Source organism: Meleagris gallopavo, chromosome 2 (assembly GCF_905368555.1).
Source record: "Meleagris gallopavo chromosome 2, MGAL_WU_HG_1.1, whole genome shotgun sequence".
NCBI classification, from domain to species: domain Eukaryota; kingdom Metazoa; phylum Chordata; class Aves; order Galliformes; family Phasianidae; genus Meleagris; species Meleagris gallopavo.
Genome location: NC_139405.1, coordinates 51,099,177 through 51,126,979, shown reverse-complemented (window position 1 = coordinate 51,126,979; position 27,803 = coordinate 51,099,177). Strand labels below are relative to the sequence as shown.

Here is a 27,803-nt window from a genome sequence, read left to right as displayed (position 1 = left end):
GGCTGTTTTGAGCAAGAAGCAGGATAAGAAAGAAAGGCGTAGCACATTCTTCTTGTTTCTGTTCTTTATATCTTGCCATATTTGCTATCAAAAATCTTTGCGGGTTTTATCATCGTGCACTAGCTGCTTCATTGAATAAGCCAGTGTCTAAGTTAGCAAGTTACACATGCAGATTTTTTACACTTTCAGTGTAAAGAAATGAGGACTTATCTTTGCAGATTTTATCAAAGGGGCAGTAGAGGACAAAGAACTAAAACAAAAAACAAATTTCTTCTTATTAAATAGAGCAATCAACTCTTTATTTTCCCCTTCCTATTCACATAGGTTCTTGTGGTTTCATATTAGCTTCAGTAAAAAAAAAAAAAAAAATAGACAAGCAGTTATATCTAAAGCATTGGTCTCAAATTTGTACTGCCCCTTCTATTTGCTATCGTTGATTTGCAAGTAACCAGTTTACAGCTCAATGTTATGGTGCAGGATTACAGATTTTGCATTCACCCTCTGTCAAAATCTTAAATCCTCACCACCACTCCTCAAACTCAGAACAACACAGAAGCGATAACATCAGTAAAAGCAGGTAATTATTATGGAGTGCATGTAAAGTGTGTGACAAAAAAAAAAAAAAAAAAAACAAAAAAAAACTATTATTTTGGTATCTAAAACTCATTAAGTTAGAGAAGAATTTGATTTCATCTGACCATGTCTCCAATGTATGGGGATGCTCCATCAAGCGCAGACTTTCTTTACATTCTATGTCACACTATAAGCAAATTTAATCAATTCCACAGGAATATAACATGTCAGGAAGGTTCATAAAGCATTCCAATACAGAAACATCACTCATTTTTGGGTCATACCATTTCACGAGGTAACTCTAAAGGAAAACCAGAAATCATACATCAAAAATACCCCTCTGCACACCCTTAAGCGTATCATCTTATGGATTTTAATGAAGATACCATAATATTTCAAAGTGAGAAATAAAATTCAGTTCAAGAGTATTTTGTCTATGAAAATTACCCATTTTCCAGAATAGCCACTTTAGCGTAGAACTTAGTAACCACGGTCTATTAAAACAGTAACAACCCAAACTACTGAAACTTGCTTTTTAAGAATTGGCAGCAATCTCATTTCTCATCTTTTTTATTTCTGAGTAATAGGAAAAGAGTTCTGGTCCATTAACTCGCCCACTCTCTCCTGGAGGAAGTTAACCAACTCTGCTAATACAAAGACATGAGTTTCATCCAGGTCTTGTATGATGAACTTCTTTCCCAAAGCATTTGACTCATCCAAGTAGAGCAGAAACTGCTTCATTGCTGGGTCACTGTAGAGACAAATATACATCAGATTCCACCTCATTGTAATAAGATACAGCTAAAAATTAAGAACACCCTTTTAAGACATTCTCAAAGTTCTTTCAAAAACTGTACTAACTTCAAGAGCTGCTCACAATCAAAAGATTAAGATGCTATTGAAAAAAAATTGTTTCTCTGGCAACAAAAAAATGTCTTGGTTATTGCAGAAATAAAAGTGAAACTGATAACCAAGTCTAAAAAGAACTGGCTGCTAAACTGGCAGAGAAATGCCACTATATTGCTATTACAAAAGTAACTTGAAAAAAAAAAAAAAACAAAAAACAAAACAAACAAACAAAAAAAACCAACAACCTCACCTTAACAAGGTGAGTTTAACCTTGCTGTTTTCAGAAACAGTGCCATAGAAACATGCCATCTTGAAACATGTTTTTAAGGGGAACCAAAACCCAACACAGCAAAGATCTCAAAGTAGAACAGCATAGAAAGGAAGAAGTCATACATGAATTATACATTTAGCACACTGTAATTGAACTGTCCCTTCTTTTTCATGTTATCATCTCGCAAGTTAGATGTAAGCAAAGAACACTTCAGAAGCTTGAAAATTACATAAACATCTATGTTATACTGATCAACTAGACAGGGAATAAGTGGGTTCAAAATATAAACTTTTGGATCCACTGAAATTTTAAATCATTCAGACTTAATATTTATTGACAATTGTGGGGTCTTCCCTGTTTTTTATTTTTCTAATAAAAAACAGGAAAAGCATGCTTTTGATAAGAATTGATATTTGGGTGCAGTAACTGGTAAGTGGACACGTGCAGGAAATAAATTGCAGTCAAGTAGTTCAGAATAATTCAAAATTATGAATATGGCTGTTTTGACAAAGTAGTAAACAGCAACATTATCTTAGAAGAATTCCTTAGACAATTATTTATTTTATACTCCCTTACCTAAAAGGTGTATGTGATGCAAAGGCATGCATTAGAGAACCAAATCCCTCCGCATGTCCAACCACTAGCAACTCAAAAAACAAGATTAGCCTCAAAGTATTAAAACAAAATGATTCTACACAGTACATAATTTTGAGGCAAGGAGAGTAGGAAAGTCTAATCTCCATCTTTTCCAGAGAAGCTATTACTTATGTGCTCTAGAATGTTAGAAGAAAAACAAAGGTTACACAAGTTATGGAAAAGATACCAAAAGTGTGTGGTCCTCAGCCTTCTTCTACACATTCTTTTTGATGGGTGCACAAAGGTTTATTTTTGCTTGTTTCTCTCACATGACCTTACCAATACACTATGATTACCAGAAGCATAAGCTAGTATGCCCAGCCTGTATGTTAGGCAATATACTCATTTTCACATAATCAGCATACAGGACTGTAATCAGTGCCAGGATGTGTGTGTTTCAGCAGAAACACTGATCTTGTTCAGCATTTGAAGATTATAATTATTGAAATTTTGTCCTAAGAACAGTTTAGCGATATACTGGAATAATCCAGGGGGAAGGAAGAAATCTGCATATTATCAGCATTTCGTCTAGCAAAGCCAATACAAAAGTGAGTTTCCAAAGGGGTTGTTTAAACTCTGATGGCATAACAGACGCTATAGATTTCTTGACAGATAAAAGATTCCTTTCCAGGGAGGATAATTACGTTTCATTCTAATACTAAATGGGAAGTGATCACAATGTTGTACAAGAACACACAAATCTTTCATGTAAAAGAACATGTAAAAGAAAGTGCAAAAAAATACAACACTGTACTAACTGCTTGAGATAGAATTACAATCTACTGTTTTGCCAGTCCACAATTCCGCTTTGGGTGTCTTTTGAAAGTGCAGGGAGGCTGTTCCTTGTGTTCAGGTTTGTCAGTCTGCTAACATGCAGCCAAATTGGAACAGATAAGCTTTTTATGATAGTGGAATTCATGCTCCAAGATGCTCATACCCAACTATGAGGCATTCAGATGTGAGCTGGCTAATGTCCAGTCAGCTCAGAAGTGAACCACAGTAGACACACAGCTGTATGCACCATGCAGGACCTTCTCCACTTGTGCACTTATAGTCTCTGTTAGCATGTTTACAGTTTAAGCATATAGCAGAAATCCTGTACATAATATAATGACTCCACAAACCTTAACTGACAGCTCCTTTAATTTGGAGGTAATTGTTAGTCTAGGGATTTCAGACTGCACATAAACAAACTGACTGCACAGACACGAACAGCTTACTTTCTGAAATTATGAGCATACTCATTTTAGAGTAGCCAGCCTTGAGTGGAACATGAACTGGAATCGATGAAAAAAGAAAACAAAGGATAAAAAAAACAGACAAGTTTCCCTTTAGAATCAGTACAGAAAACACATCACCCAGGAACAAAATTAATCAACATTATTTGCAAAATAACAAACAAGAGGTACACATGATGTTAAAGTCTGAGTAGAAAACAACAACATATTTGAAAAACTGAGTTCAGAATTAAGATTTCCTACAACTGCCTCTCTCTTTCTTCCCCTAAAGACCTCATCTTTCATTTGTCTCAGCATCCTTTACCATACAAATCCATTTTTTGGCCTAGACTCTTAAAGCACCTAAAATATTTCCAGCTCTAAAGAAACAGTTGAGCAGATGTTGATGCTGTCACTAACCATTCAATCAGAACGCCCTTCAGAACATTCACCATCCTTGCAGCTCTCACAAACGCTGAAAGGTGCGGGTGGCAGGAAAAACTCCTGGTTGGGGTTACAGACAAAAGCAGATGAAGCCTGTAAGAGAAAGAAACGCCTCCGCTGAACTCAGCGACCCAGGAGGGGGAAAAAAAAAAAAGCGAGCAGAAAGCCAAACACAGTTACCCTGCGCCTGAGCCCGCTCCTACCTCTGCATACACGCAGTCACACATAGGCACCGCCCGCCCCAAACCTCCCCCCTCGTCCCGCCAGCATCCAGAACGGCTCTGCCTTCCTCCCGCCCCAACCCTCTCGTTGCCGCATGCGAACCGTGGCCTTGCGAAAGGCGGCCGGGGCGAAGGCAGACAGGCTCCGACCTGTCCACGGGCTAAGCCGAGGGCGGCGAACGAGTAGCTTCGGCCCGGCAAGCCCTACCACCCCCGCAGCCGCGCAGAACGCACTCACCCAACCAGCCCACACGCACGTACTACGCAAGCGCGGCCCTCGCTCCTCCTATTGCCCTCCTCACGCTGCGCTGGGATTGGCCGAGCGGCGCGCGGCGCGATGGCGTCATGGGAGCGCGTGAGCGGCTGTGCCGGCTGCGAGGAGAGAGAGGAGGCGGAAGGTACCGGCGGCGGCGGGGCGAGAGAGGGGAGGCGGCAGGGCGGCCGGAGGGGTCCGGGCTGGGGTCTTTTCGCGGTCCGATGCCGCTGTTTGTCAGACCTCAGCCTTGAAGCCCCTCCTGGTTTGGGGCCGGCTGCTGACAGCGCCCCGGTTGCGGGGAGGAGCCCGCAGGGAGTCCGTGCTTATCAGAAACGTAATTAATGAAGTCGAAGATAACCGCGGTGCTGAAAGGAGATAGGGCGGAAAGCTGTGTGCTGTGGTAACGCTGGGGTGGTGTGAGCGGGAGTCATCCCTGCTTCGAGATCGGAGGGCCTGATTTTGGCCGTTCACACGCGTGGCACTCCGTCTTTTTGACTGATCGTCACTGTGGCAAGGCAAATGTTCAATATCTGTATTTTCAGAATAAGTACGGGGATGATTTACATCTGTTTGAACAGATTAACTTCGCATTTCTATCAGCGTATTGTAATGCAAGCGCTCACATGTCACATCATGACATTTTAACTTCAAGTTACTTCCACAGAATACCCAGCCAGTGTAATTCTTGCACTGAAAATATGTCTGAATGTTTGGATGAAGTCTTCAGCAGAAAGAATGCAGAGTTTGATTGGTGCTGTAGGTAGCCAAAGCCAATTAGATCATTGTCCTAACTTCAGGTAGGCTTTTCTTGTATAGGTAAAATGTATAGGTAGTAATATTTGCTAATGTATAAAATGGTGTATATAGACGTGAGTGGTGGATGCAGTAATTGGCTCTTTCACAAGGCCTAAATTGCTTCATTTCTTAGCACTTCACCTGTACAACTATACATTTATCAAACCTCACTGTGTAGATGCTAAATCCCTTATTAACTGTGGCGTTACTGTGTAAGTCAGCAAGAAAAGACAAATGTTATCCAGCTTGCCTTCTAGCACCAACGATCTATGTGAATTGTTAGAGCCTGCTAAGACAATGTAAAATATTTAGATGTTAAGCTGAAATGAATTATGAACAGTTGATTACAAACTTGTATTAAGTCATGTGTTGTATTGAGCACTGTCTTCACGTGGATGTGACGTATTTAAGTGAGGAAATCAGAAAAGACTTCAAAGCAGAGCACGAGCCAGAGATACATACTTACCAGTATTAACATAAATATGTAATTGTATGAAACACTTCTGAAAACTTTTATTGTAATCAAAATGCAAACTACTAAATTCAGGAGTTTATAATTTTTATTTCTTTTACTTAGTGTTTTATATGGCACAGAATGTAAAATATGGGGGAAAATGGCTACACGTTTTCTACTATAATTCCCAAATTGATTTTTTTTTTTTTTTTTTTTTTTCTGAATATACAGAATGTCAGTGACTGCTTACTGCATATTTTGCTGTAGACAAATAGGAACTTCTGGTCCAGCCACCAAAAAACAGCCATCTTGGGATGATATAAGTAAGTACATTTCTATAAGTATCAATTGGAGGTGTTATTAAGAGAGGAAAAAGTCTGTGTGGATGTAACGCTGTGCATGCTTAAATGACAAGAAGAGATCTACATCTCTGCAAAATTTGTGATCAAAAGTTTTATTTTCCTAAAGTGGATGTCTGCTTCTGACTTGTTTTGCGTTGTAACAATGATAACTCTAGATAATGCTGATGATGGGAGTCCCACCAAAATACAATCTCATTAAATTATTTTAAGCTCGTTTTTATCTGTTTTTTCTTTGGTCATTTCTTAATGATTAGCACAATGAAAACATTGCATCCATAAACTGTTAGTAACAGGGCAGCACTTGAATAAACTTTGTTTCTTCCTCCTTTACTTTTTTTTTTTTTTTAAAGTTCTACAATCTTTTCTGCTTTTTTTAATATCTTGTGTATAAAATGAAAATTCTTACAGTTCTAAGGTGTATTTTCCAGCACTAAAAGACAAGATACTCCTATTTCTGCTCTTCAGGAATCACTGCATTTTTTTGTCTCTTCTTTGCCAGTTATTTCTTCGGCATGTAACTGCTTCTTGTCTGCATGCCACAATTCTTAAAGTCTTGAAAGGCAGAAGCTGGTGGCAGTGGGTCTAGGGCAAACCTCCTGGTTCATGCTGAGGAAAATCAATTATTCATGATAGGTGAGATAAATTCCATTGGGTTTGCCACTTCCCGTAGCTGTAGAGTTGCACTGTACTGACAACCTTAAGTCCAGATAGTCAGCAGAACTTCACCCAGGACAAATAATTCAAATCAGACAGAAATCCCTGCATTTAAAAGGGAATCTGCTGCAAGTGGTATGTGTTTATTCAATTCTTTGCTCTGTAAGTTAGATTCAGTGGAATTATTTGAAAAATATCTTTGCTTAGAGAGATTCTGCAGGGCTTTTCACATACACTGAATATCCAGTCAAGAAGAAAAAGCTAACTCCTTAGCATAATTTGGAGGTTCAAATGAATGCTAGTGATATAGACAGATTTTTTCCTGTTGATTCTTGCAGCTGGGCAGTGAATGCAATTGACAGGTAGCAATACTCACTTTTGAGTAATTGACAGGTAAATAGCAGCAGTAGGAAACCTTTCATTGCCTACATTAAGAGAGCAGGAAACTCTAATCCAGCAAGATCTTATTTAATTTTAAGTAGTGATTTTCTAAAAGCTAGACAAAAATAGAAAAAACCTTAGTTACTGAAGTTCTTACTGTCTGGTAATCACACGTTAACTGTTTATATTGACTTGATGCACACAACTTTCTTTGACGTGATTTTTTCATTTTTCAAGGAAAAATTGCAAAAATAACTGGATCACTTATACTTGGGTAAGTATTACTATCAAGCTTATGTAAACTATGGATACAATAAAAACTTCAATTCATGTTACTTTCAAAAAATGTGACAATATTTGAGGGGGTTAGGTATGGTGGGCTGTAATTTTGAAGCATATCTTCTGGTAGATTTACTCAATTATTTTAGAGTTTCCTTTCTGTGCTAAATTGATGTAACCTATGGACTTCTATATATGTTTGGTAAAATCTGGTATTTGTAATTAATAAATAAAGGATGATTTATACCAAAATGATTGTTAAGATATTTTTGCTGTAATCTTCCTCTTTTTCAGTAGTATTCATACACAGCTTTCTTTCATTTAAAGAGGTTTTGTATTCATTACATATGAAGTTTTGTCCTTAAAGAAGTTGCTGCAAATTGATACTCAAGCTATACATCAAGAAAAGCTTAAATCCCATGTGTACATACGTACATCTTCTCTAAATCCAAATGAATATCAAGGTAAGATGTCATTGTTTGGAATCTAAAAATAAAATTTTAACAGCATACAATATTTCTGGAATTTACTTGTATATCCAGAAATATACATTTTGAGATATGTTACAAAAATAATATTCACAATGTCACCTAATTTATTTTTTCTTAAGAGATATATATCCATATGTATATATAGTTATCTTATAAAGTATAAGTATGAATATCTAAAAAAAAATCTACTAGACAGCAGCTTGAAATAACGTGTGATATCATCTTCCAAACTTAAATAACCTAAAAATGCTCTTTTAGGGATCACGTACCAAGCCAGAAAAGAAATCCATAGAGCAGTAAGGAAAATTCTTGAGGCAGAAGCTAAAATTTTCCGGAGACCTTTTAATGGTAGGTGTGAAAAGCATGGCTTTACCTGTGAATACTACTCTATAGTAAAACCTAAGCCCTTTTAGAAAGTGAAATAACTATTCTTAAGAACTTAGTATTTCCTCTGTTTCAAACACAACAGAACATGTTATTTAATAGCATTTAATGTAAGTTTCTGAATCAAAACTTTCTGTGTATTAAAACTTTTATTTTTTTAAGTAAAAGTAATGTTTAAGAAGAGATTTGAAGAATAAATGAAGATTTATTTTTCCCCATTTCAGATGGGAAGTGAAGCTTACAGTACTGAGTTAATATTTGATATCAAAGTTTTTTGAAATCAAAGGAATTTTTTTTCAAAACCTATAGTAATAGAACAAGGGGTAACAGTTTCAAACTGAAAGAGAATAGATTCAGATTAAAAATTAAGAACAAATTGTTTACTTTGAGGATGGCGAGTGTCAATTAAATGACTCCAGGTTCTTTTTGGTGGTGCTCAGCAAAGGACAAAGGGCATAAACTGGAACACAGGAAGTTCCATATAAACATGAAAAAGAACTTGTTGACTTGGGTCTCACAGCACTGGACCAGGATGCCCCAAGAGGTTGTGGTCTCCTTCTCTGGAGATATTCAACACCTGCCTGAATGCTTTCCTGTGTAACGTACAATGGGAACCTGCTTTAACAGGGAATTGGACCATTTGATAAACCAAGGTCTCTTCCAATCCCTATGATTCCATGTTTCTGTGAGGCATGGGCACAGGCTGCCCAGGGAGGTTGTGGGTGTCGTTCTGTCCTATTTTACTGCACCAATTAGTTGTTAATAGTAATTCAGAGAAATACTTTAACAACGAATACTGAAGTACTAAAAGAAACAGATTATTTCTTTTTAATTCAGTGAAATGGAAGTGTGCCTGTTAAAATGCTCATTAGGAATAACTTGGTTTTTATTTGTTTTCTGCTAAAGAGCACTTTAGTACATTTGATGGAGAAGATCATGAATGTGCCTTATGGCTCCTCTTAAAAAAGACTCAGTCAGAAGACAAAGAGGTCCGACTGCAGGCTGTGCAAGAGCTGGCAAAGAACACTCACTGGCATGGTAATGTATGCTGGTGTAGCTCAATTCATCTACAAAAATGCAACCGTCTCCATTATCTGCTGCAAAGCTTCTGCTGCCCTGGAAAAATTGCTAGTAGCTGAAAGAGGTGTAATTTGGACCAGAATCGGTTTTTCTTTACATTGCAAGCAATTTTTTGTTCCTAATACTCTTCCTCGTTACGATCAGAAAGATCAAGACACTGGAGGGGCAGTACAGGAGTATAATAGCAAAGGAATTAGCATGAATGGAATAGTGTTACACAGGAAGAAGAAAGGTGCTCACCCATCTCCAAAGATCTAGGCTTGCAAAGAAAACTCCACAAAGGAGTGAGGAGGAAATAGATCCTTCCACAGTAGCAGTCAACCCTTAAATGAACCTGTAAGCCTTCACCTGTGCTCTTAGGGCTGACCAGGTCCTTTCCCCAGGTGCTCAATAGTGGTTCAGGCCATGACTCAACAGTTACCATACACTCATACAAAACATGACTGTAACATGGGTCTCTCTCTCTGCTTCCCCACTAGATTATCAGGACCACCATTTAGTATGATGCTGTCTTAGTGCTGGAGAGCAGTTCAGGTTCATTGGTTCCTTGGCCTTTTGAAGCTGTTAAGAATGGTACTGGTTCTGGTAGTAATTGTTGTAAGGCTCTGCTGGAAAGGGGTTTAAGGCTATGGTTCAGTTAAAAAAAAATTGGTTAGGAAATGATAGGTAACCACAACAAGGCAGTGGTGACAAACTGGAAGTAGAGGACTTGCACACCCAAGCATTATAAGCCGTTTTCTGTCCTAGTTGTTACTGTTACCTTAATACTGAAACATCCTAAGGATTTTTAACTTTTCACACATGTATTCCACAGAAAAAAAACTACTTGGATTTAATGCCATGGTATCATCAGTTACATTGTTATTGCATTACACGTCTGTCTCGCTCCAATTTATAGGAGGGAGATGAAGTTCTTGTAATATCTGTATAGCCGGCGTGAGATTAAGAAACAACGGTTCATATGTTAGTCCAACCAGTTTATTATAAATCAAGGAGACAGGGAAGGAAAGGAGGGGGATAGAAAAGATAGGAAAGAAGCAAGAATTGCGTAAAAGCGGGGATAGTCACCACCAGGATCCAGCAGCGGTCCCGTTGCACGACGTTTGGAAGGTCCGAGGCAGAAGCAGCAGGGGGGGAGAGAGCAGCAGCGTGGCCGGCCTTGGGCAGCAAGCAGGTGGCAGAAGGAAGTCGCGGAGCCGATCCGGGAGGAAGCAGCAGGACTCAGGTAGCAGGCCCAGGAGAGTCCGTCAGCACGCAGGAATTCCGTAGTGAGGGATCTGATGGCAGACACCTTTGTTCTTCTTCAGCATCGTGGTAGAGCACAGAGCAAGTCCGGGAGGGAGATGAGCAGAGTAGGTCCAGGAGGGAGAGAGGCAGGTCGTGAGGCTTCTCATGGCAAAATCCTCTTCTTCATGAGGAATCTGTTGCCAGAAAACCTCTTTTATCCTTCTTCTGTGGCATTCCTGGGCGCTTGAGTAAGAGTCATGTGCAGCACCTCCTGAGATGGCCATCTTCCTGGAGATAAGCCCACACAAAAGACCGCTTCACAGCTATTTAGCTGCAGCTTATCTCTCTCTCCTTGCCCGTGGCCTTGTCTATCAAAGTTCTCCAGACAAAGGGTTTCACAACCTTTGCCCAGGACTTGCCTTGACTTGAACAAGTCCATCTGTGTCCCCAGCAAACTTTGAGACACTGATGTTAACAGAATAATATCTTACAATGTCATACACTTATCAGTAAATAGGGAAATCTTTTATGTTCTTTTCCCCCTTTGTTATTATAATGTTATAATGGGATGGAAAGTACTGTGATAACAGCAGGGTGGCAAAGTCTTTGGCTGCAACAAATGAGAATGGGCCCAAGTGTAGCTGCTGCAGAAATGAAGGAAAAAAGCTGCTTTCCTTTGGAAGGCCTCAGGTAGGCAGATATCTCCAGCAAGAGATGCCCTCACCTCCACTGCCGACCCTTAAATGAGATCTGGGAAGGGCTGGAGCATGACTCCACCTCTGCCAGTCACTCAGGGCATTGCATGCACCTGAGCTCCCCTGGGTTGGCCCTGCCTTCCCACCAGGTGCTCAATCATTGCTTCAGGCCATGACGTGCATTTCCACTACAGTTATCTACTTCAGTATCTTTTAAATCACACTATAAAGCATGGTATAGAACTTAAGGTTCTTGAGTCTTCTCTGTTCTTAAAGCAGCAAATATCCTTGAACTCCCAAGTAAAAGGTATACATATACACCCTTTTCTCCACTCCATCACTACTCTGTATAAACTAGATAGCACTCTTAATCCACTCTGATTATCCTGATAGTAGATTCATTTTACATTTTGTGCAATTCCACACAGTGAAATGTATGTTGCTTCAGATAGCCTCTTTCAAACTCTAATTATCTCAAATTGTTTACCTCAAAAAGTTGTATTTGAAAACATTTGAAAGCCAGTACCTAAACTGAAGCTGTGTGTAATAATTCAGTATGGCCATCTTACATTCATGCGGGAAGACTGCCAGCAGATTTTCTCAGGCTTCTTTCCCTGGAGACCTCCTGTATCATTCAGTGCATAAGATAGCCAGTATGTGAGAATTTAGTTGCTCTTTGTTAGATCCTCTTCTCTGTAATACTAATTGCTGTAATATTTGGATGTTTTACAAGCAGTAATAATTCTTGCCAACTACCTCATGAAGAAAACAGACTTTTTTTAGTCTGATATTCCAAAACTCATTCCAGCAAAGATCTGGACTGGAAGTATGTGCTACCTTTTCACAGCTAGGACCAAGTTGTTCAGCATATATTATCATAAGTACTGTGTCCTGCTCATCCAAAGCACAGCTTCAGTGATATCAATTTGTGGCTGCAAGTGATCTGCACCAAGGAAAAATGATGTCTGGTCTGTGGTTGTGAAGTCTCTTTTAAGTGGTTTGTCATTTTTGTTCAAGAGATGTATAACAGCAATGAGGCTACAAACACTTTTATAGCGAGTTGTTGATCCACTTCAATATTGTCTTTTCCTTCAGTCTGCCACTAATTTCAGTACATGCCTTTCAATTTCTCCAGCTGTAAAATAGATAGGTTTTGGAAATTAGGTATTATTTAAATCTGTTTTCCCTTCAGGAGGGTGACTTAAAGTTTGTCTCGCAAGGACAGTAAGTGTTCCAGTAAGGAAAGGCTACTTGTACTGTGATGCTGTCTTGCATTGTCTGAGGTTACCTCATTTTATTTTACTTTAAAACTAGCTTCATAGAAACAAAGCTTTTTGTATCATTTAAAGTTCATGCCCACATCTTGGCAGTATTTCAGTTTAAAACTTGGGTTAATATTGTATGCAGGAAAAAAAAAAAAAAACAAGGTTTAGGCTTGAATTTATAGTTCTTGCATTCTTTTCACAGTAGCAATACTGAACTTTTGCATTTGTTCAACTCACATGCGAATCTTTATTTAACTGATTTGTAATCAACAATTAGTGCAAAGGTCTATTTTGTTTCAGCATAGTGCTGGTCTAACAACTGCTATTTTTATCTTTTGGAATTTGTGACTACAAAGTCAGAGCTTATTAAAGAGATTGCAGAAAAGTTATTCTTTTCAACTCAAAAAAGAAATTGGAAATTAAATTTAAAGCCAAATGAAATATTACAATCAGTTTTAACCTTAATGCTGGAGTTCTTACACTACAGATTATCAGTATGGTACCATTGCCCAAACTTGTGATCAGAGGACTGCTATAGGTTTGGCTCGATCCAAAGATGTCGACCTTCGCTTTTTCCTGCCTCCACCATCACTGCCAAAAATGAAAAGTGTAAGTAAATGGAAAGAAGATACCAGCTGATTTTTGCTTACTTGTGGTTACTACTTCCATTGTTAATGGTACTAAAATAGAATTCTTCAAAAGAAAAAAAAGAGTACCAAAACAAAAAAAATCAAAACATCAGCTGTAATGCACCTCTGGAGCATGTCTGTATTAGTGAATTATGTGATGCAAAGAGCTGAAGATAGGAGTTTGATTATTGTTCTTCGACTGTATGTCCAAATTATACAGTGTAATTTGTGCAAATCACAAGTGTGATGCATATGCTGCTGTCCATGCCTAACAGGCAGTGCACTCATATTTATGTGATTGTAGATTGCCTCGATGGCATTGACAGAATTCTACATGTAGAGAGCTCTCCGGGGGACCTTGCATTTTCACTGCTAGCGTGGTACTCCAGATAATGCTGTGGCACAGAGCTTTAACCTTCATTATGTCAAGTATGGAAACCATTTTAAGTATGCTATAGGACTCCCAACTGCAGATACAAGGCAAATTTTCTGCCTGTAAAAATTCCTCCAACGCGTTGAGAACTCATAGATGTACCTGCTGTCTTTCACCAGAAATTCTTCTGCCTCCTTTTAGACATCTTAACCTAATTTTTAAATTTGGAAATCACAGAAAAATGTTTGGGGATGAGCTTTATAGTTATTACTATGAACTAAGCTTCAGTTAGCTTGTCACAATACTTGCTAGATTTAATTGAAAAATATTCCAACAAAATTCACCGAGTGTGATTCTTAGCTGCAAAAATGCTTTGCACCTTGATACAGTGATTCATATTAATCAGATAAACAAATACTTAACATCTGAAAGAGCTTAAGATACCTATCTTGAATTTCCAAGCAGCTTCAGAGTTTCTGATTTGGAGATGTGACTCCCCCATCCTTTTTACATACAGTAATTTTTACCTGACTTGGGCCCACAGAACAATTAGATATTAAAAAAACACCGTCTCTTTACTTCCAGCTTTTGTGTGACAACAAATCCTAATGGGTAGATTTAATCTTGCTTTGATTTTGTGTTAATTACTAAGTACATATAAACAATGCAGTTTGAGTAATGCTGTCTCTAGATCTGCTTTTTTAATACATGGAACTGGCACACAAAGTATAAGACGGTCTTCTGTAACGTTGCTAGAATAAATGCTGGTAGAAGTTCCTGTCACAGAACACCTGTACATCTTAGCCAACACAACTCTGAAAACCAGCTTTAGTTGGTAGTGACATTCTAGTTTAGGATTATTTTTATGATATAAGATGATCTCTGTAGCAAAAATTAGAATAACTCTAAGTTCTGTGGCTGTTGGCAAATAAAGTTGTTGAATCTTTTTTTCCTGTCAGTTATTACAGATTACTAAATTGACATCTGTGTGATTATTTTGAAAATGGGAGTAGTGTTGTTTTTTGTTCTGACTAATAATTCATACATTCATTTTAATATAGCTCCATCAGTATCACTGTGTAGTGAAAGGTGAACTTTAAGGCATCTTGTGTCAAGAGGAACCTACTCTTTCACCATTCCAGGCATATTAGGAAAAGGCCACTAAAGCATGAAGCTTAAAGCTTACTTATCATCACTCAGGTGGCTGGTTTTAGTATTAATCACTTCCAGAGTTTTTACAAGAGTAACTACTAAACCCACATTGCAGAGCACTAAAGTTTAGGCCTTACTAATATAGCTGCTTCAATTATTTAAGATCTTTATTTTCTTCTATATTGTGTTTTGTTTCAGAATTTTAAAAAGTTGAATTAAAAACTGTTTGTGTTTGCTTCTCACAGGATTATCTCATAGAAGATGAGCTTCGCTTGCTCTTAGTTTCTTTACCTCAGTCTGGCCTTGATCCATGTGTCCAGTACTTCACATCTCTTGCTTTACGTGAAAGTAGTCAGACTCTTGCTGCACAGAGGGTGAGTTCCCACTTACAGACTAGAACTATGATTTCTTTATTCAGAGCTCAAAGACACAAGCCTATTTCCATATTTTTCAGCTTTATGAAGTGAAAAAAAAATAATGCAGTGTCTTTGTTACATTACAACTTAGTATAAGCTCTTCTACATACGGTCCACAAGCTTGAAAGCTGCTTTATCTTTCCTAACTGTACTAGTTGGTCTAGCAGGAGATATCTGCTTTGTGGGAAGGCTTGTAAGTAAAGATTTCTTTTCTCTCAGTCTTCATAAAGAGATTTTTCACATTTCATCTACTGAGATTATTAAACCTTCTTGATATCTTACTATCAAACTGATTGCAGCAATTGCAATTGGTCATGAACTGTTGTATTACACGGAAATACATTCCTGTAACATGTCACTATTGCCAAAACCTAAGTCAAGTTGATTTTTGCAATCAGTGACTCTTACTTTTGAAAGTTATAATAAAAAAAGAATACTGTCATAATGTTACTTAGCAGGGTTTATTTAGAGATTTCAGAATACAAAAACTCTGTATTCCCTAGGACACAAATAAGAGTAATATTTTCACATGGGGATTCCATTGTTTACACAAGAGGTCTTGCTACAGAAAGAGCACTTGCACATGTAAGACCACTCTTGGAAACATTTTGACTAATCGCACTGTCCTAGAAAATTATTTCTTCTTAAAGTTTTACTGGTCTTCCTGATGTATGATAGAGACAGACTGGCCTCTTAGCACTACGCTAAGTGTTGAACACCTTATTTTCTCCTGTCCCTGTTTTTTTTTTTTTTTTTTTTCTTTTTGCAACTCTGGAAGTCTAGATTAAGTCTGATCCTTGCTTCCTTATTTTCAAGCGAACAATTTTAAGAGATTACATTAATTAGTGTAAGAACCCTGCATTTTTCCCCTTTATTGTGTGTTTTGAAGTTAATAGACTTCAAAATAGAAGCTTCTGTCTGAAAATTTATGTAATACTTTCAGTTAAAAATAGTAGACTTTCTTATAGTGTGCTGCTATATAATTTATACACTTAAATTCATACATGCTGAGCACTCTTTAAAGAGATTTCTCTAGATCATTACACACATGCATTCTAATTTAGAAATGCTTATTTTATGTAGCTATTTGGAACATGGTATCATTTTTTACTATTTCTCCTTTCAGGGAGGCTTATGGTGTTTTGGGGGAAATGGACTTCCATATTGTGAGACATTGGGTAAAGTTCCTTCAGAGACAGTAGAACTCTTTTGCTTGCAAGCTTTAGTGCAACATTCTAAGGTAACTGTCTTTTTTAAACTACAACTGAAAAACAACATTTATAAGTATTCTTTTCTAAGGCTGTCGTATATTGGGACTGAGTTGCCATTTTCTTGTCTCCTAACTGCTATCCCTTTTGTAAGGGCTTTCAGAGAACTGAGACTGATGTGAATCATAAGAAAGCACAACAAACTCGTTTTTCTGATGTCAAGTGCCTCTGTAACAATCAGAAAGCTAAACAGGTGGAATGGTGATATAGGAAGCACAGTGACAAAGGGACTAGCACAATGGAAAAGTGTTACAAAGGAAAAGAAAAAGTGCTCACCTGTCTCTGAAGATCTGGGCTCCACCAGGAAGGGATTCACGACCAGAAATCCTTCCACAATGGCAGTCAGCCCTTAAATGAGGTTGAAGAGGGGTGCAGCCAGGCTCCACCCCTTCACACAGCTGAATTGCCTTCACCTGTGCTCCCAGGGCTGAGCGCATCCTTTCCAGGTGCTCAATTAGTGGTTCAGACTGTTTCTCAATGGTTGCTACACAGCCTCTAAGTTCTATTATTATTACTAATTAGCCTGTGAAAGTTCTTTAATTTCTCAGAAGTCTTGAACATTGAAAAATAGCATTGAGAATACTAAATTGTTATTTGTAGTAGAGATGGATAAAGTGTAGTTTGCTAGTATTCCTTTCACAACTTCCATATGCATAGAAATTCTGACATAGTCTAGAGTTTTCTATATTCTAGATTTTCCATTCAATCAAGTTGTGACTGTACTTACACAGAATGCCTCAGTCTTTGCTAAAAGCTTCATACCTGAGGACATAGCAGTTTCATGACCACAATACATTTTTAAGCCCTGTAGATGTGTTCAAGTCACAAGCATTTGGTCAATATTGGTGGTGATCAGTCTGTGTTCATCTTCTTGGACTGGAATCTATTGTTGCCCTTTAGAAGAGTAAAAATGTATATTTCAAAGAGGAAGTATTCTAGCAATTTCTCTTTAGGTGGTAGACCATAAGAGGCTTCAATTGGCAGTGCTTTAACAAGTGCAGGCCTGCACTTGCAGGCATTTGACATCAGAAAAACAAGTTTGTTATGCTTCCTTATGTAATTTGGTCATGCCAAATGGATATCAATCTAATTTTCCTCTGATGTGAAGGAGAGTATAGTGATGATTCTCAGCATCTTTCAGGTTGTCAATCCATAGTTATCATGCATTCAATACATTAAAATATTTACTTCATCTTGTAGTAGAGAATAATAAATACTAAATGAATAAGAACTCTTATGTAATAAGGGCCACATCGTATCAGCTCATAAAACTACTTTCTGCATTTAACAGCATCACAAAGAAGCTTTTGCAGAACATCTACTTATTGTCATTGTATTTACTGTATGATGTTAGGTTTCATCTCACTGTGATAAAATTGAAGCTCAGGGTGGCCTTCAGCTGCTGCAGAGGATATACCAGCTACGTAAAGATTCTGCAAAAATACAGAGAAACATAATTCGCATTATTGGAAATATGGCTTTGGATGAACGTCTTCATTCATCCATAGTACGTGCAGGTAAAAGGAAAGCAAGTGCAAGCAGCCTGAATGCCAGACTGCCAGTTCTATATTCTAAATTTTTCACTGGATTCAGTGCTATTGTAAAATGTAAGGGACTGTGATAGTGGTGTGGTTTTTATATGTATGTCTTGTATGCATGTATATGGGTTTTTTTCTTGTTTTTTGTTTTTTTGTTAAATAAAACATAAATAGTTTAGACAGCTTTGGTTTAAAAACTTGCACATGTTGACTAGCTGATATGTGTCAGAGCTAGAGGCACTGTAAGTCTTTGAAGGATGGTGAAAATTGGGACTTCTGGTATTTAGTTCAAATTACTGACAGAAATCTTCTGAATTTCCTACTCTCACATATCATCTGCATTATTGATCTTTTTTTTCCAATTTACTGTGTTCTAGTGTCATAAAGGAACTTTATGTCTTTATGTTTTGGAATAAAATAAAACATGCCTTCCCACTCTCCCTTGCTTTGTATCAAGCTAGTAACTAAGAACAAATAACAGCGGCAGGAGGAAGAGATGAACTCACACAACTTCTGGTGCCCGTGGGTGCCCTCGCATCCTGCTGTTCGTGCTGCTTATGTATCAGACCCTCACAGCTGCTCCAGGTGCAGGCCAACCCTTACCCTCAGCTAGCTCAAGCTAGCACTTGCTGAGGAGGTTTTCCACCAGATCTTTAACAGTGCTTCAGTCCGCTCTGCAAGCCAATTTTAATTTGAGAAATTTTTCTTCACAAATTTTTTTTGTCAAATTTTCACACTTTTTAAAGATTTTTCCTCATTCATCACAGATCCTTACAATCATTCTGACTCAGTTTTCTCTAAAAGTATTTAAATGCTCTTTGTGTGTGTGTGTGTGTGTGTATGTATGTATGTATGTATGTATGTATGTGTATGTGTATGTATGTGTATTGCTTTGCATGTCTCAGTACTTTGTGAGCAGCTTCATCCATGTCTAAGAAACAGTAAGCTTCATTTTTAGGTAAGAGTCTGTAAAGTGTTTATTTTTTCTTGAGGTAGCTATGACTTAAAACTTCATTGAGGAATCTGTTCTGTCAACTATTCTTTTATGTTTCTCAAGTGTAAACAGAATTTTTTGGTTTTTGTTCTAGAATAGCAGGAGAATTTTAATTACATAAATGTTTTTGCACTCTGGAATTTAAAATTAGAAGTTGTTCTTCAGAGCAATCATCAATTTTTCTGCCTGCCATTATTCCTGTGTGCTGTTCCCTTTCTTTCCTGTGCTTTGAGTTTCATTTTCTCTCTGGAACATTCCTTATCACTGTATTTTTTGCATCTTGGCTGCAGAAAGAGAATCAAGATGTGTTCTCTGTCTGACTGCTGCTCTGATCTGCTGATATACTTTGTTTTCCTTCTGGGAGGGGGTTCTGCTTCAGATTATAATCTGAATAGCAGTAAAACACATTCCCTCCTCACCACTCTGAACTTTTTAATTTTGCCATTTCCACTTTTCCAGCAGTGGCTTTCCTAAAGTAAAGAGAAGTGGGTTGAAGCAATTTGTTTTGATATTGCCATTCTTGCATTCTGATGCCTATTTTCACAATTACTGCTGTGAAGGATGATGTTTGTGAATTTTCTTGTTGGGATGATGTTTCTGCCGCTTTGTTTTTTCAATGTAGGTTGGGTTTCTGTACTTGCTGAAGTAATGAAATCCCCGCATGTCATTCAGTCTTCTCATGCATCCAGAGCTTTGGCTAACCTAGACAGGGACACAGTGCAAGAAAAGTATCCAGATGGTGTCTATGTCTTACATCCACAATATCGTAGCAGGTAATGCAGAAGGAGGAACTGTATGTGCTATAATTTGAGTTATTTGCTATAGTGTTCAGTTACAAAACTTCAGAAGAATGGATTCAGAGTGCAGCTCTACTTTTGTTACCTGCTCCTCTGGTTCTTGATGGATTGACTGGACTGAATGTAGATCCTGTAATGTGAGAACAGCAGGAGTGCTCGGAGCTGTCCGTAGCAATGAGGAGAGTGTTCCTGTATTGTTTGGAAAATCTAGATGCAAACCATTACATGAATTATGGTTTTGCAGCCTTTGTACTGGTGTGTCTTGGGATATGATGCCTAGCAGTTATTTTGCTGATAGCACCCCATTGGCCTCAGCTGCAGTAAAAGAAGCTGAGGCTTCTTTTTTTCTTTTCCAAGAATGTTTATCTGGGACTGAAGCAGCCTCCAACATGGTATGTCACTTAGCAGCAACTATTCTTGGGGCCATTTGTGTTAGTGGAGACGGTGGAATCAGACAGTGAAGGTCTCACTAAGCTGCATTAATAGTAGGGGGAAAGAATATTGATTTTCATTATGGAAGAATACGAGACAAGAATTTGGTATTTTACATACTTCTGTCTAGATCTCTCTTATGGGTGAATCTGTGTTTTTCATCTTGATCTGAGTATCCTCTGTGAAATATCATGCAACGTCATGGCATGTTGTCCATAATACAAGAAACCACGTACGGTGTTTGAAATAGCATTTTGATATCACCTAGGTTAAGAGTTCTGTTCAATTTAATTTGCTAAAAGAATATCTGTCATCTGTCTTTCACAAATTCCTTTCTATGTCAGTCAGCCCATCAGAGCAGACATCCTTTTTGTTCATGGTCTTTTGGGAGCAGCATTTAAAACATGGCGACAGCAAGACATTGACCAACCTGTGGATAAAAAGGCTTCAGAAGTGCAGGAGGAATACAGCCAGTGCTGGCCAAAGGTAAAAAGACAGTACCATTATCTTGAACAATTGCTGGTTTTTTGTTAATGAGAGCTGTCTAGAAAATTGTATGACTTCTACTCTGTTTTAGGAGTAGCGTATTTTGTGTTCTTCACATGGTTTTTGTCAGCAAAATGAAATTTTCAACAGGTTCCGCTTGCAAAGGAAAATCTCTGCTAACAATGCACTCAGCATCATTCTTCTGGTGGTGAAAGAGGAGGCAATGTACGCTGTCCTCATGCTCTCATTCTTTTAAAAAATTCTACTGCTTAGAACAAGATACCTCTGTGAAAACATGAAATCACATTTTTAATTTCTTATATGAATGTCTGAGTACCTGAGTACTTTTTCCGGTTTGCCTTATTAAAATTATTGGTAAATAAGTAATGACTGCTTCAAGCAACTCACATTGATGTAAACACCAAAATATATCTGCAAAACATAAACTCATCAGTCCCATTGGCCATGTTAGTAATTGTTGTTCTGCCCAGGAGAGGGAGCCAGGAATGCGCACATTAGTAATCCACTCCAGCCTTTGCCTTCGTTTTGATTAGCAAGTTGTCAATAGTTTGACAGTCTTTAATAAAAAAAAATAACAGTGCAGGTGTGAGATGTATTCGAGAATTCATGAGGAACAGAAATTGTACTTGATACTATATTCATAATAACAGCTTTGCTCCATTGTTGCTAAAGTGTTTGCAAGAGTTTTTCAAGTACTTCAGTAATAAGCTCTTTTTGGTGGTTTTCTTTATTTAGACGTGGCTGGCTTCAGATTGTCCTGCCCTTAGAATCATATCTGTGGAATATGACACCCGTTTGAGTGACTGGAAAGCAAAATGTCCTGTTGAGTCTCACAGGTAACAAATGCACATCTGCAGTTTGGAGGAGGGAACAGGAGGGTGACCTATACAGCTAATTATTTGAATCACCTACGGTGAAACAATGAAATTAACTTTTCTTCTTGTATTTGAAAATAAAATTTAAAAAATCTTGGCTAAAGTCATAGTTTGCTCAAGCTTTATATCCTCACAGGTTAACTCAAATTCTTAATTTCTTATAGACTGCTTCATGTGTCTTCATTGTCTTCAGTGTCTTCAGGCACTAAAGTGGTCTATTGATTTAGATATAACATTAGTTTTGCTTCTTTAGGGAAGTATTTATTAAGCTTAAAATGGCCCACCAGTACTTTGTAAGTACAACAAAAGACTTGCTGTATTATGACTTGATGTTCATGGGAAAACAAAGCTTATAGTTTTATTCAGAAGTGTTAATCCCTGCAAAGGGATTGCCATTTGTCTTTGGTAGATGAGCTACAGAAACTTTTTTAAGATTTAGACTTTCACAATACATTATGAAGCTAACAAGTGAAGAGGTTTTAGACACAAATTAAGAATTAATACATTGTTTCCAGCTCACACTGTTTTTTGGCCAAATAGTAATAGTGAAGTTTCATAAAACTCCAGCGCTGAAAGTTATTCCCCCTAAGACTGGTATTCAGCTTACTGTGTTCCTTTGTGCTTGTGTTTGTTTATTCATTCCAGGACATCTATAGCTTACAGGAGCAATGAGCTTCTGGAGAAGCTCAGAGCTGCTGGGATTGGAGAGAGACCCCTGGTGTGGGTGTCACACAGCATGGGCGGTGAGCACATTGCCTGTCTGGCAGAATGCTTTTATTTATCTGCTGTTATGTTTCAGAATGAGACTGTAACCAAATTCAGTTTGAAAGGGGGTTATTCTGAATAGTCTATGTAGAACACTTGCAAAGATCTGAAAATGTAAAATAGATTTCTGTTTTCCTGATGTGTTGTTTGCAGTAGCACACACATTTTGAGTGGATTTGTATTCCTGTTTGTTTGTACTGTGTTGATTCAAAAACGCAAAATCAATGAATTGAAATTCATGCAAGTGGAAATTCAGAGGCAGAATTTTCTCCATCATCTGGCAAATGTTAGGTGTCATTAGCAACACTAAAAGCAAATTTAAAAGTCTATGGACTTGGATTTATGTTGTTCAATTAACATTTTATTTTAATGCCTTAGTTGTTTTTTCCAACTTGATCTGACATATTCAACATGCTAAGGACTAATCAAATGAGGCAAGAATATGGTTAGTTGCTTCATTGCTAATATAGCACCATCATTATTTTCACAGTGGTTTAAATCAGTGCATTAATTCAGCTTCTGTTGCCAGGTCTTCTAGTGAAAAAGATGCTGGTGGATGCTTCCAAGAATCCAGAAATGGATAAAATTGTAAACAACACGAGAGGAATCATATTTTATAGTGTACCTCACCATGGCTCCCAGCTGGCTGAATATTCCATAAATGCTAGATATCTTCTCTTTCCTTCTGTGGAAGTTAAAGAACTCAGCAAGGGTACGTCACACTTTGCTACCATTTAACAGTAGAGATCTCTGCTAATCTGTTCATGATGCTTTTTTTCCTTGTTTTTTTTTTTTTTTAATCATCAGAAAAAGCTGGATAAAAAATACATCTGCCTTTTTTATGGTTAGTGTTGTGGGTTGAACTGTCAAGAGTAACTTCTCTATTTGATTACAGACATGGAGAGGGGAAAGAGAATCAGAAGAGTATAGTATATATCAGAATTATAGAAGAGTACTGTAGGTCATTTAGCAAAGTAGTAATGTGTGCTGGACTTCAGACTTTCGTCTTCTGTATAAATTCCATGCCATGCAGAAATGTTACATATGATTGCTGGAAAAAGGAATTACAAGCAGAACACTACTCCTTTTACTGGAGTTCTTAATTTTTCCAAAGCATTTTATTGGGATTGTAGTTTTGTAGACACAAGTTTTAATTGTCTGTTCAAGATAAAACTGCAAAAAATAACATTATCCTTTCACAGATTCTCCTGCCCTTAAAGTGCTGAATGATGACTTCCTGTCTTTTGCCAAAGATAAGAAATTTCCAGTGCTGAGTTTTGCAGAAACCTTGCCAACACATATAGGCAGCATGTTGAAACTGCATGTCGTACCTCTGGAGTCAGCAAGTAAGTCAAATAGTCACTTAATTTTCTTTAATTTTATATATTTTCCTGTAGGCATCGATAATGGGGATTCTGTGGTAGGAAGACCTTGGAAAAAACATCTGTTATATTTGGGGTTTAAACTTTTGGCTGTTTAAACTTAACTGTTTAAACTCAGCCTGCCTGCTGAGATGGGAGGCAGCTGTGTTTGTAGCTTACGATAGCAACTGTTAGTTTTGAGTTTTCCAAATGCCAACAATACTTATTGAAAAAATGCTGACTAGGTACATGGCTGATGTTACATTGTAACAGTCCCTTCCTTTCTAATAATGATTGTCGTTGTATGGGTAGGCTGAATAGTGTTTCAGAGTCTCCCACAAATTCCAGCTATCTTCTCCTTTAGAAAATAAGAAAGAAAATTAGTAAACTGCTAATAGAAATTCTTAATAAAGATAATAGAACTCTGGACCAGATGGTTGACCAGTGTGGGTTTTACAGCAATGTTTAGCCAATCAGACTATTAACAGCAGGTATTGATGCTTTTAGCACATTAAAAAATTACCAGGCCAAAGCAGTTAAAGGGAAGACGGGGAATTGCTTTTGAGAGAGCAATTGCTAATGCAGGTTGTGCTTTTCAGTCTAGCTGATCTTACAAACTATGGTCATATTTCTTCTTCTTTTTTCTCTCTCCCAGAGTTAGGTATTGGAGAACTTATTCCAGTGGATGTAAATCATCTTAATATTTGTAAGCCAAAGAAGAAGGATGCTTTTCTGTACCAGCGTACATTGAAGTTCATTCAGGATGTTTTAGCCACTGACCTTGGGGAATGAGGTTTTTGCCATCCTTGTCTACTTCTATTTAGTGTAACACAGTAAGTTCTCCTAACAGTTGTTAGAGGATCTGCAAAACTGCAAAGATACTATGTATGTCGATAGTATCCACTGCTAAAACAATTTTTGGTACATCTTGAACTTAAGAGACATCACTAACTTATTTCTGAAATCTATTCAAAACAAATACAAACTGAAACATACTCATACAAACTTGGCGAAAAGAAAATGGGTGTTGGCTTAGAGTAACCATGATCTGTTGGCAAACCGTGTGCAGATTCTCCAGCGATCTGGCTGAGAATGGATGGAGATGTCCTTCTGGAGTAAAATTAGAGTATGGAGGGTGCCCAGTGCATCTCCTTTTAGCCAAGAAAAGTTGCTCTGAAGGTAGGTCTCAGAAATGTCCATATGCATTTGGGACTTTAAGTCTCATGGTTTGTGTGAGAAACAATTAAGATGGTTATTTGTTATGTCAAAGGTGGAAAGAAGCATGTGGTTGCTTTAAAGCTTTGGTTTACTGTCTACGTTTAGTATGACAGAAGTCTCAGAAAATTCATGTGTGTGAAGGTAGCATTTTGGTTAGTGACCCAATCACATTTTTGTAATTTGTCTTTTTGTTTAATAGACTTACCCAGATTTGTTAGCATCTGTTTTCTGTCTGAGAAAGAGATAAAAGCTTTACTAATTTCTGGAGGTTGTCTTGCATAAACAACTGTAGTTGATTTAATCCATTTGTATAAGTGAGAAGAAAAAAATTTAGAAAAAAAACAAATGTTTACATTCTTGTACATTTCTCCTTCAATCTTAGTGACTTACGAGATTACTTTCTATAAGACAGCATGTATCCAGTCAGATTGAGGGCTGTTCTGTGCTTGGTCATTTGGAAGGTACAGAACAGAGGCCAGGATGTTTTTCTTTGAAGGCTCATGGAACGTACTGAATAGGTGTCCCCTGCTCACATTACTCATTTAAAAGATGTTCAGCTGATTTAAGAAGAGCACTGAAAATGCTCTCATGGGGTAAGACAGCTGCAGACCCCAACAAAGAAGCTGATGCTTGGAGTTTGGAGCTCAGGTCGAGGGAAAATTAAAACAGGAAATAAAAATTGAGTGATTATATGATCCCAGTCGAAATGCAGAGGGTCCCAGGGCGCTCAAGTGTATTTATTGGTGTAGATACAAAGAAAGACAAAAGGATTGTCTTATTTGAATTTGTTCACGTTAAGGATACCTTAACAGCACTGATGAGAAATAATTATTTTTAGAAAAAATATGGCAGCACTCAGTCACTTTCTTAAATCCTAGGTAGTTTGCAACATAGTAAGAGAAGCCCAATCGAAGTGCCATTTCTTTCCTACCTTCCTTTCCACTCCCAGCTCTCTCTGAAGACAAACAGGATATGATTAGACTGTGTTCCCGTGGCTGACAATTTGTTAAGTAAGGCCTGATGACAGGCAGAAGATGTCTCTTAGCATCACTTGTATGATATGGATCTAATCTTACCAGCCTTAGAATAACAGCTCTAAAAGCTACCAGAGAGATGTGCTGCAGTCCTTTATGGGCTTGGTGCAGGCCATTGCTGTCCTGCCGGGTTCTGAGGGAGCTGTTTTTATTACAGAGCTCTCTGGCCCAGGAGAACATGACAACTCAAAACACATTGTTTGGAAGTTGATTCTTGCTGAAGTTGCATGGTAAAATTCACAGCCCGCAACAGTACAGAGAATGTGCAGCACTACACTCACAAAAGAGCCTTTTTCCCCATAATCAAGATATAGGGAAGAACACTGGATGGCAGTATTTCAGGTAGAAAATGTAATAGAATTGTCATAACTTCTGAAGAGGTTTATCCTGTTTAAACTCTGGTTTAAACTTCAGAATGTAAATATATTACAACACTTTGTACTCACGAAGTTGAGAGCATGTCAATCCCATTGCCAGTAAACAATTTCTAATAACTGACTCTGCTTGGTGTGACAAACCTTGCAGTGATTTTAATGGGCTTCTTTGGCTTAAAGGGATTCAGATCATTGATGTTACATGTTAATATTGTTCAGTAATGCATCTGTGCTTTGTTACTGTAACTGGAACTCTCAATACAACTTTCTCTTTTTCGTTATTAAATATACATATGTGTAACTTCTAAAACTAATATTTTCAGTTGTGCTTTTTTGGGAATAGAGTTACAAAATGTGTTTTTAAAAATGCACTAAATACACCACAAAATATATTAAAGGTGATTGACTGTAAAAAGAATGCTCTAGTTCATCTCATATTTACTGAAGACTGTTTCTTGAGACGGTCTCATGCTGGAAGAATGTAATGTTTATCCTTCGTCTAAGGTAGAAGGCATAGAAGTGGGGTCACAGCTGGTCATTGTGGTTTTGCCAAACTGGGGAATTTTTTCAGTTGTGCTTCTGGGTTTTGCAAAAGGACTTCTTGAACCATAAACAGACATTGGTTCTAGACCCAGAGGGCAAATGGGTTGGCATTTGGCATTCTTGTCTGCTTCCTGTTAGAAACTTAAGTTCTTATGCTTCCCTAGTGTCAACTAGGTCCCTAGTTAATTCCAAAGAGTGTTTTTGTATAAATTCATAGGATTCAAACTGTGCCCTTAATCCTATCCCAGCTGGAAACCCAGCAGCAGATGTGGCCAAGGGTGTGAGTGGTGGTAGCTCATCTGCTGTGGAACACAAGTGGTAAGATGAGAAGGAAGTATTCATAAGGATGTCAGTCTTTGCTCTTGGGACTGCCCAGCACTCTACCAGTGATATTTATCTAGTAGTGATATTTCTGGTAGTAATCAAGTTCTGATGGCTGTTTTCACACTGGTGCAAGGAGGGTTTCGCTGTGATTTGTGTTCTGTGGTGCTGGGCAATATAGCTGGCCAGGAAAGGAGAAATTTTCACTCCAGTTAAACTGTCAGTTTTAGACAATTTTATAAGAGTGAAAATTCCAGCAAATATTTTAGGTTTTTTGGTTCTCTTTTTATCTTTCAGTTATGTCCTGCTTAAAAAGCTCATGAGGCTAAAAGGAGAAATCAACAGCCTTCCAGGCAGGGTTTTTTTTCTGTTTTTCCTGCAGGAAAGTTGTGAAATATATGCCATTGCTAGCCTGGTGGAAATAGCACTGGTGTAGTGTGGTATGAGCAGGAGGCTGAAGAAAACATCTCTCAATAGAAAAAAAGAGAAAAGAGAGAGCAGTTACAACGTTGGGTTCCTCTGCTCACCTCGTGGGGGGGAGCAGGCTTAGCCGAGGATTAGAGGGAAGAATCCTCACCTCCTGCAGTTGTTTGGTTGGTTTCACAAATGCAGAGCGGGTCTGGCCCTGCTTAGCTTGTCCTGACCACTAAAACTAGAACGCGGGTCATGAGC

At 37.9% G+C, this 27,803-nt stretch overlaps 2 protein-coding genes across 6 annotated transcripts; one reads left to right on the top strand and one right to left on the bottom strand.

Annotated features, from left to right (window-relative positions):
* Positions 1-930: 930 nt before the first annotated feature.
* Positions 931-4,591, bottom strand: GTF2H5 (general transcription factor IIH subunit 5). Of its 3 annotated transcripts, none has more exons than XM_010707283.3 (3): positions 4,450-4,591; positions 3,967-4,083; positions 931-1,324 (listed from the first exon to the last, which is right to left on the bottom strand). In XM_010707283.3, exons 2-3 carry the CDS (start codon positions 3,999-4,001, stop codon positions 1,144-1,146), a joined length of 216 nt encoding a protein of 71 aa, XP_010705585.1. In that variant the 5' UTR covers positions 4,002-4,083; positions 4,450-4,591; the 3' UTR covers positions 931-1,143. The 3 variants fall into 3 exon arrangements, with proteins under 3 accessions (XP_010705585.1, XP_010705584.1, XP_003204187.1); XM_010707282.3 differs by having other exon boundaries at positions 4,362-4,473; XM_003204139.4 differs by having other exon boundaries at positions 4,315-4,454.
* On the top strand, positions 4,465-26,685 carry SERAC1 (serine active site containing 1). Of its 3 annotated transcripts, none has more exons than XM_003204138.5 (17): positions 4,465-4,609; positions 5,948-6,039; positions 7,351-7,387; positions 7,720-7,856; positions 8,142-8,231; positions 9,174-9,305; positions 13,022-13,143; positions 14,934-15,062; positions 16,231-16,344; positions 17,727-17,889; positions 19,527-19,677; positions 20,478-20,619; positions 21,376-21,476; positions 22,161-22,258; positions 22,810-22,992; positions 23,483-23,626; positions 24,297-26,685. In XM_003204138.5, the coding sequence occupies exons 1-17, from the start codon at positions 4,557-4,559 to the stop codon at positions 24,431-24,433; spliced, it is 2,025 nt and encodes a 674-aa protein (XP_003204186.3). In that variant the 5' UTR covers positions 4,465-4,556; the 3' UTR covers positions 24,434-26,685. The 3 variants fall into 3 exon arrangements, with proteins under 3 accessions (XP_003204186.3, XP_085073251.1, XP_085073252.1); XM_085217125.1 differs by lacking the exon at positions 4,465-4,609 and adding an exon at positions 4,629-5,264; XM_085217126.1 differs by lacking the exon at positions 4,465-4,609 and adding an exon at positions 6,578-6,711.
* Positions 26,686-27,803: the final 1,118 nt, after the last annotated feature.

What these genes read in the sequence shown, in the direction of transcription:
- SERAC1 (XM_085217125.1), top strand. Translation starts at nt 5,182, where the DNA reads ATGAAGTCTTCAGCAGAAAGAATGCAGAGTTTGATTGGTGCTGTAGGT. An exon ending in TTTCCGGAGACCTTTTAATG is followed by an intron (nt 8,232 to 9,173) that starts GTAGGTGTGAAA and finishes TTTCTGCTAAAG; the next exon opens with AGCACTTTAGTACATTTGAT. An exon ending in TTCATCCATAGTACGTGCAG is followed by an intron (nt 17,890 to 19,526) that starts GTAAAAGGAAAG and finishes TTTTCAATGTAG; the next exon opens with GTTGGGTTTCTGTACTTGCT.
- GTF2H5 (XM_010707283.3), bottom strand. Translation starts at nt 4,001, where the DNA reads ATGGTGAATGTTCTGAAGGGCGTTCTGATTGAATG. An exon ending in AAGGGCGTTCTGATTGAATG is followed by an intron (nt 1,325 to 3,966) that starts GTTAGTGACAGC and finishes TTGTCTCTACAG; the next exon opens with TGACCCAGCAATGAAGCAGT.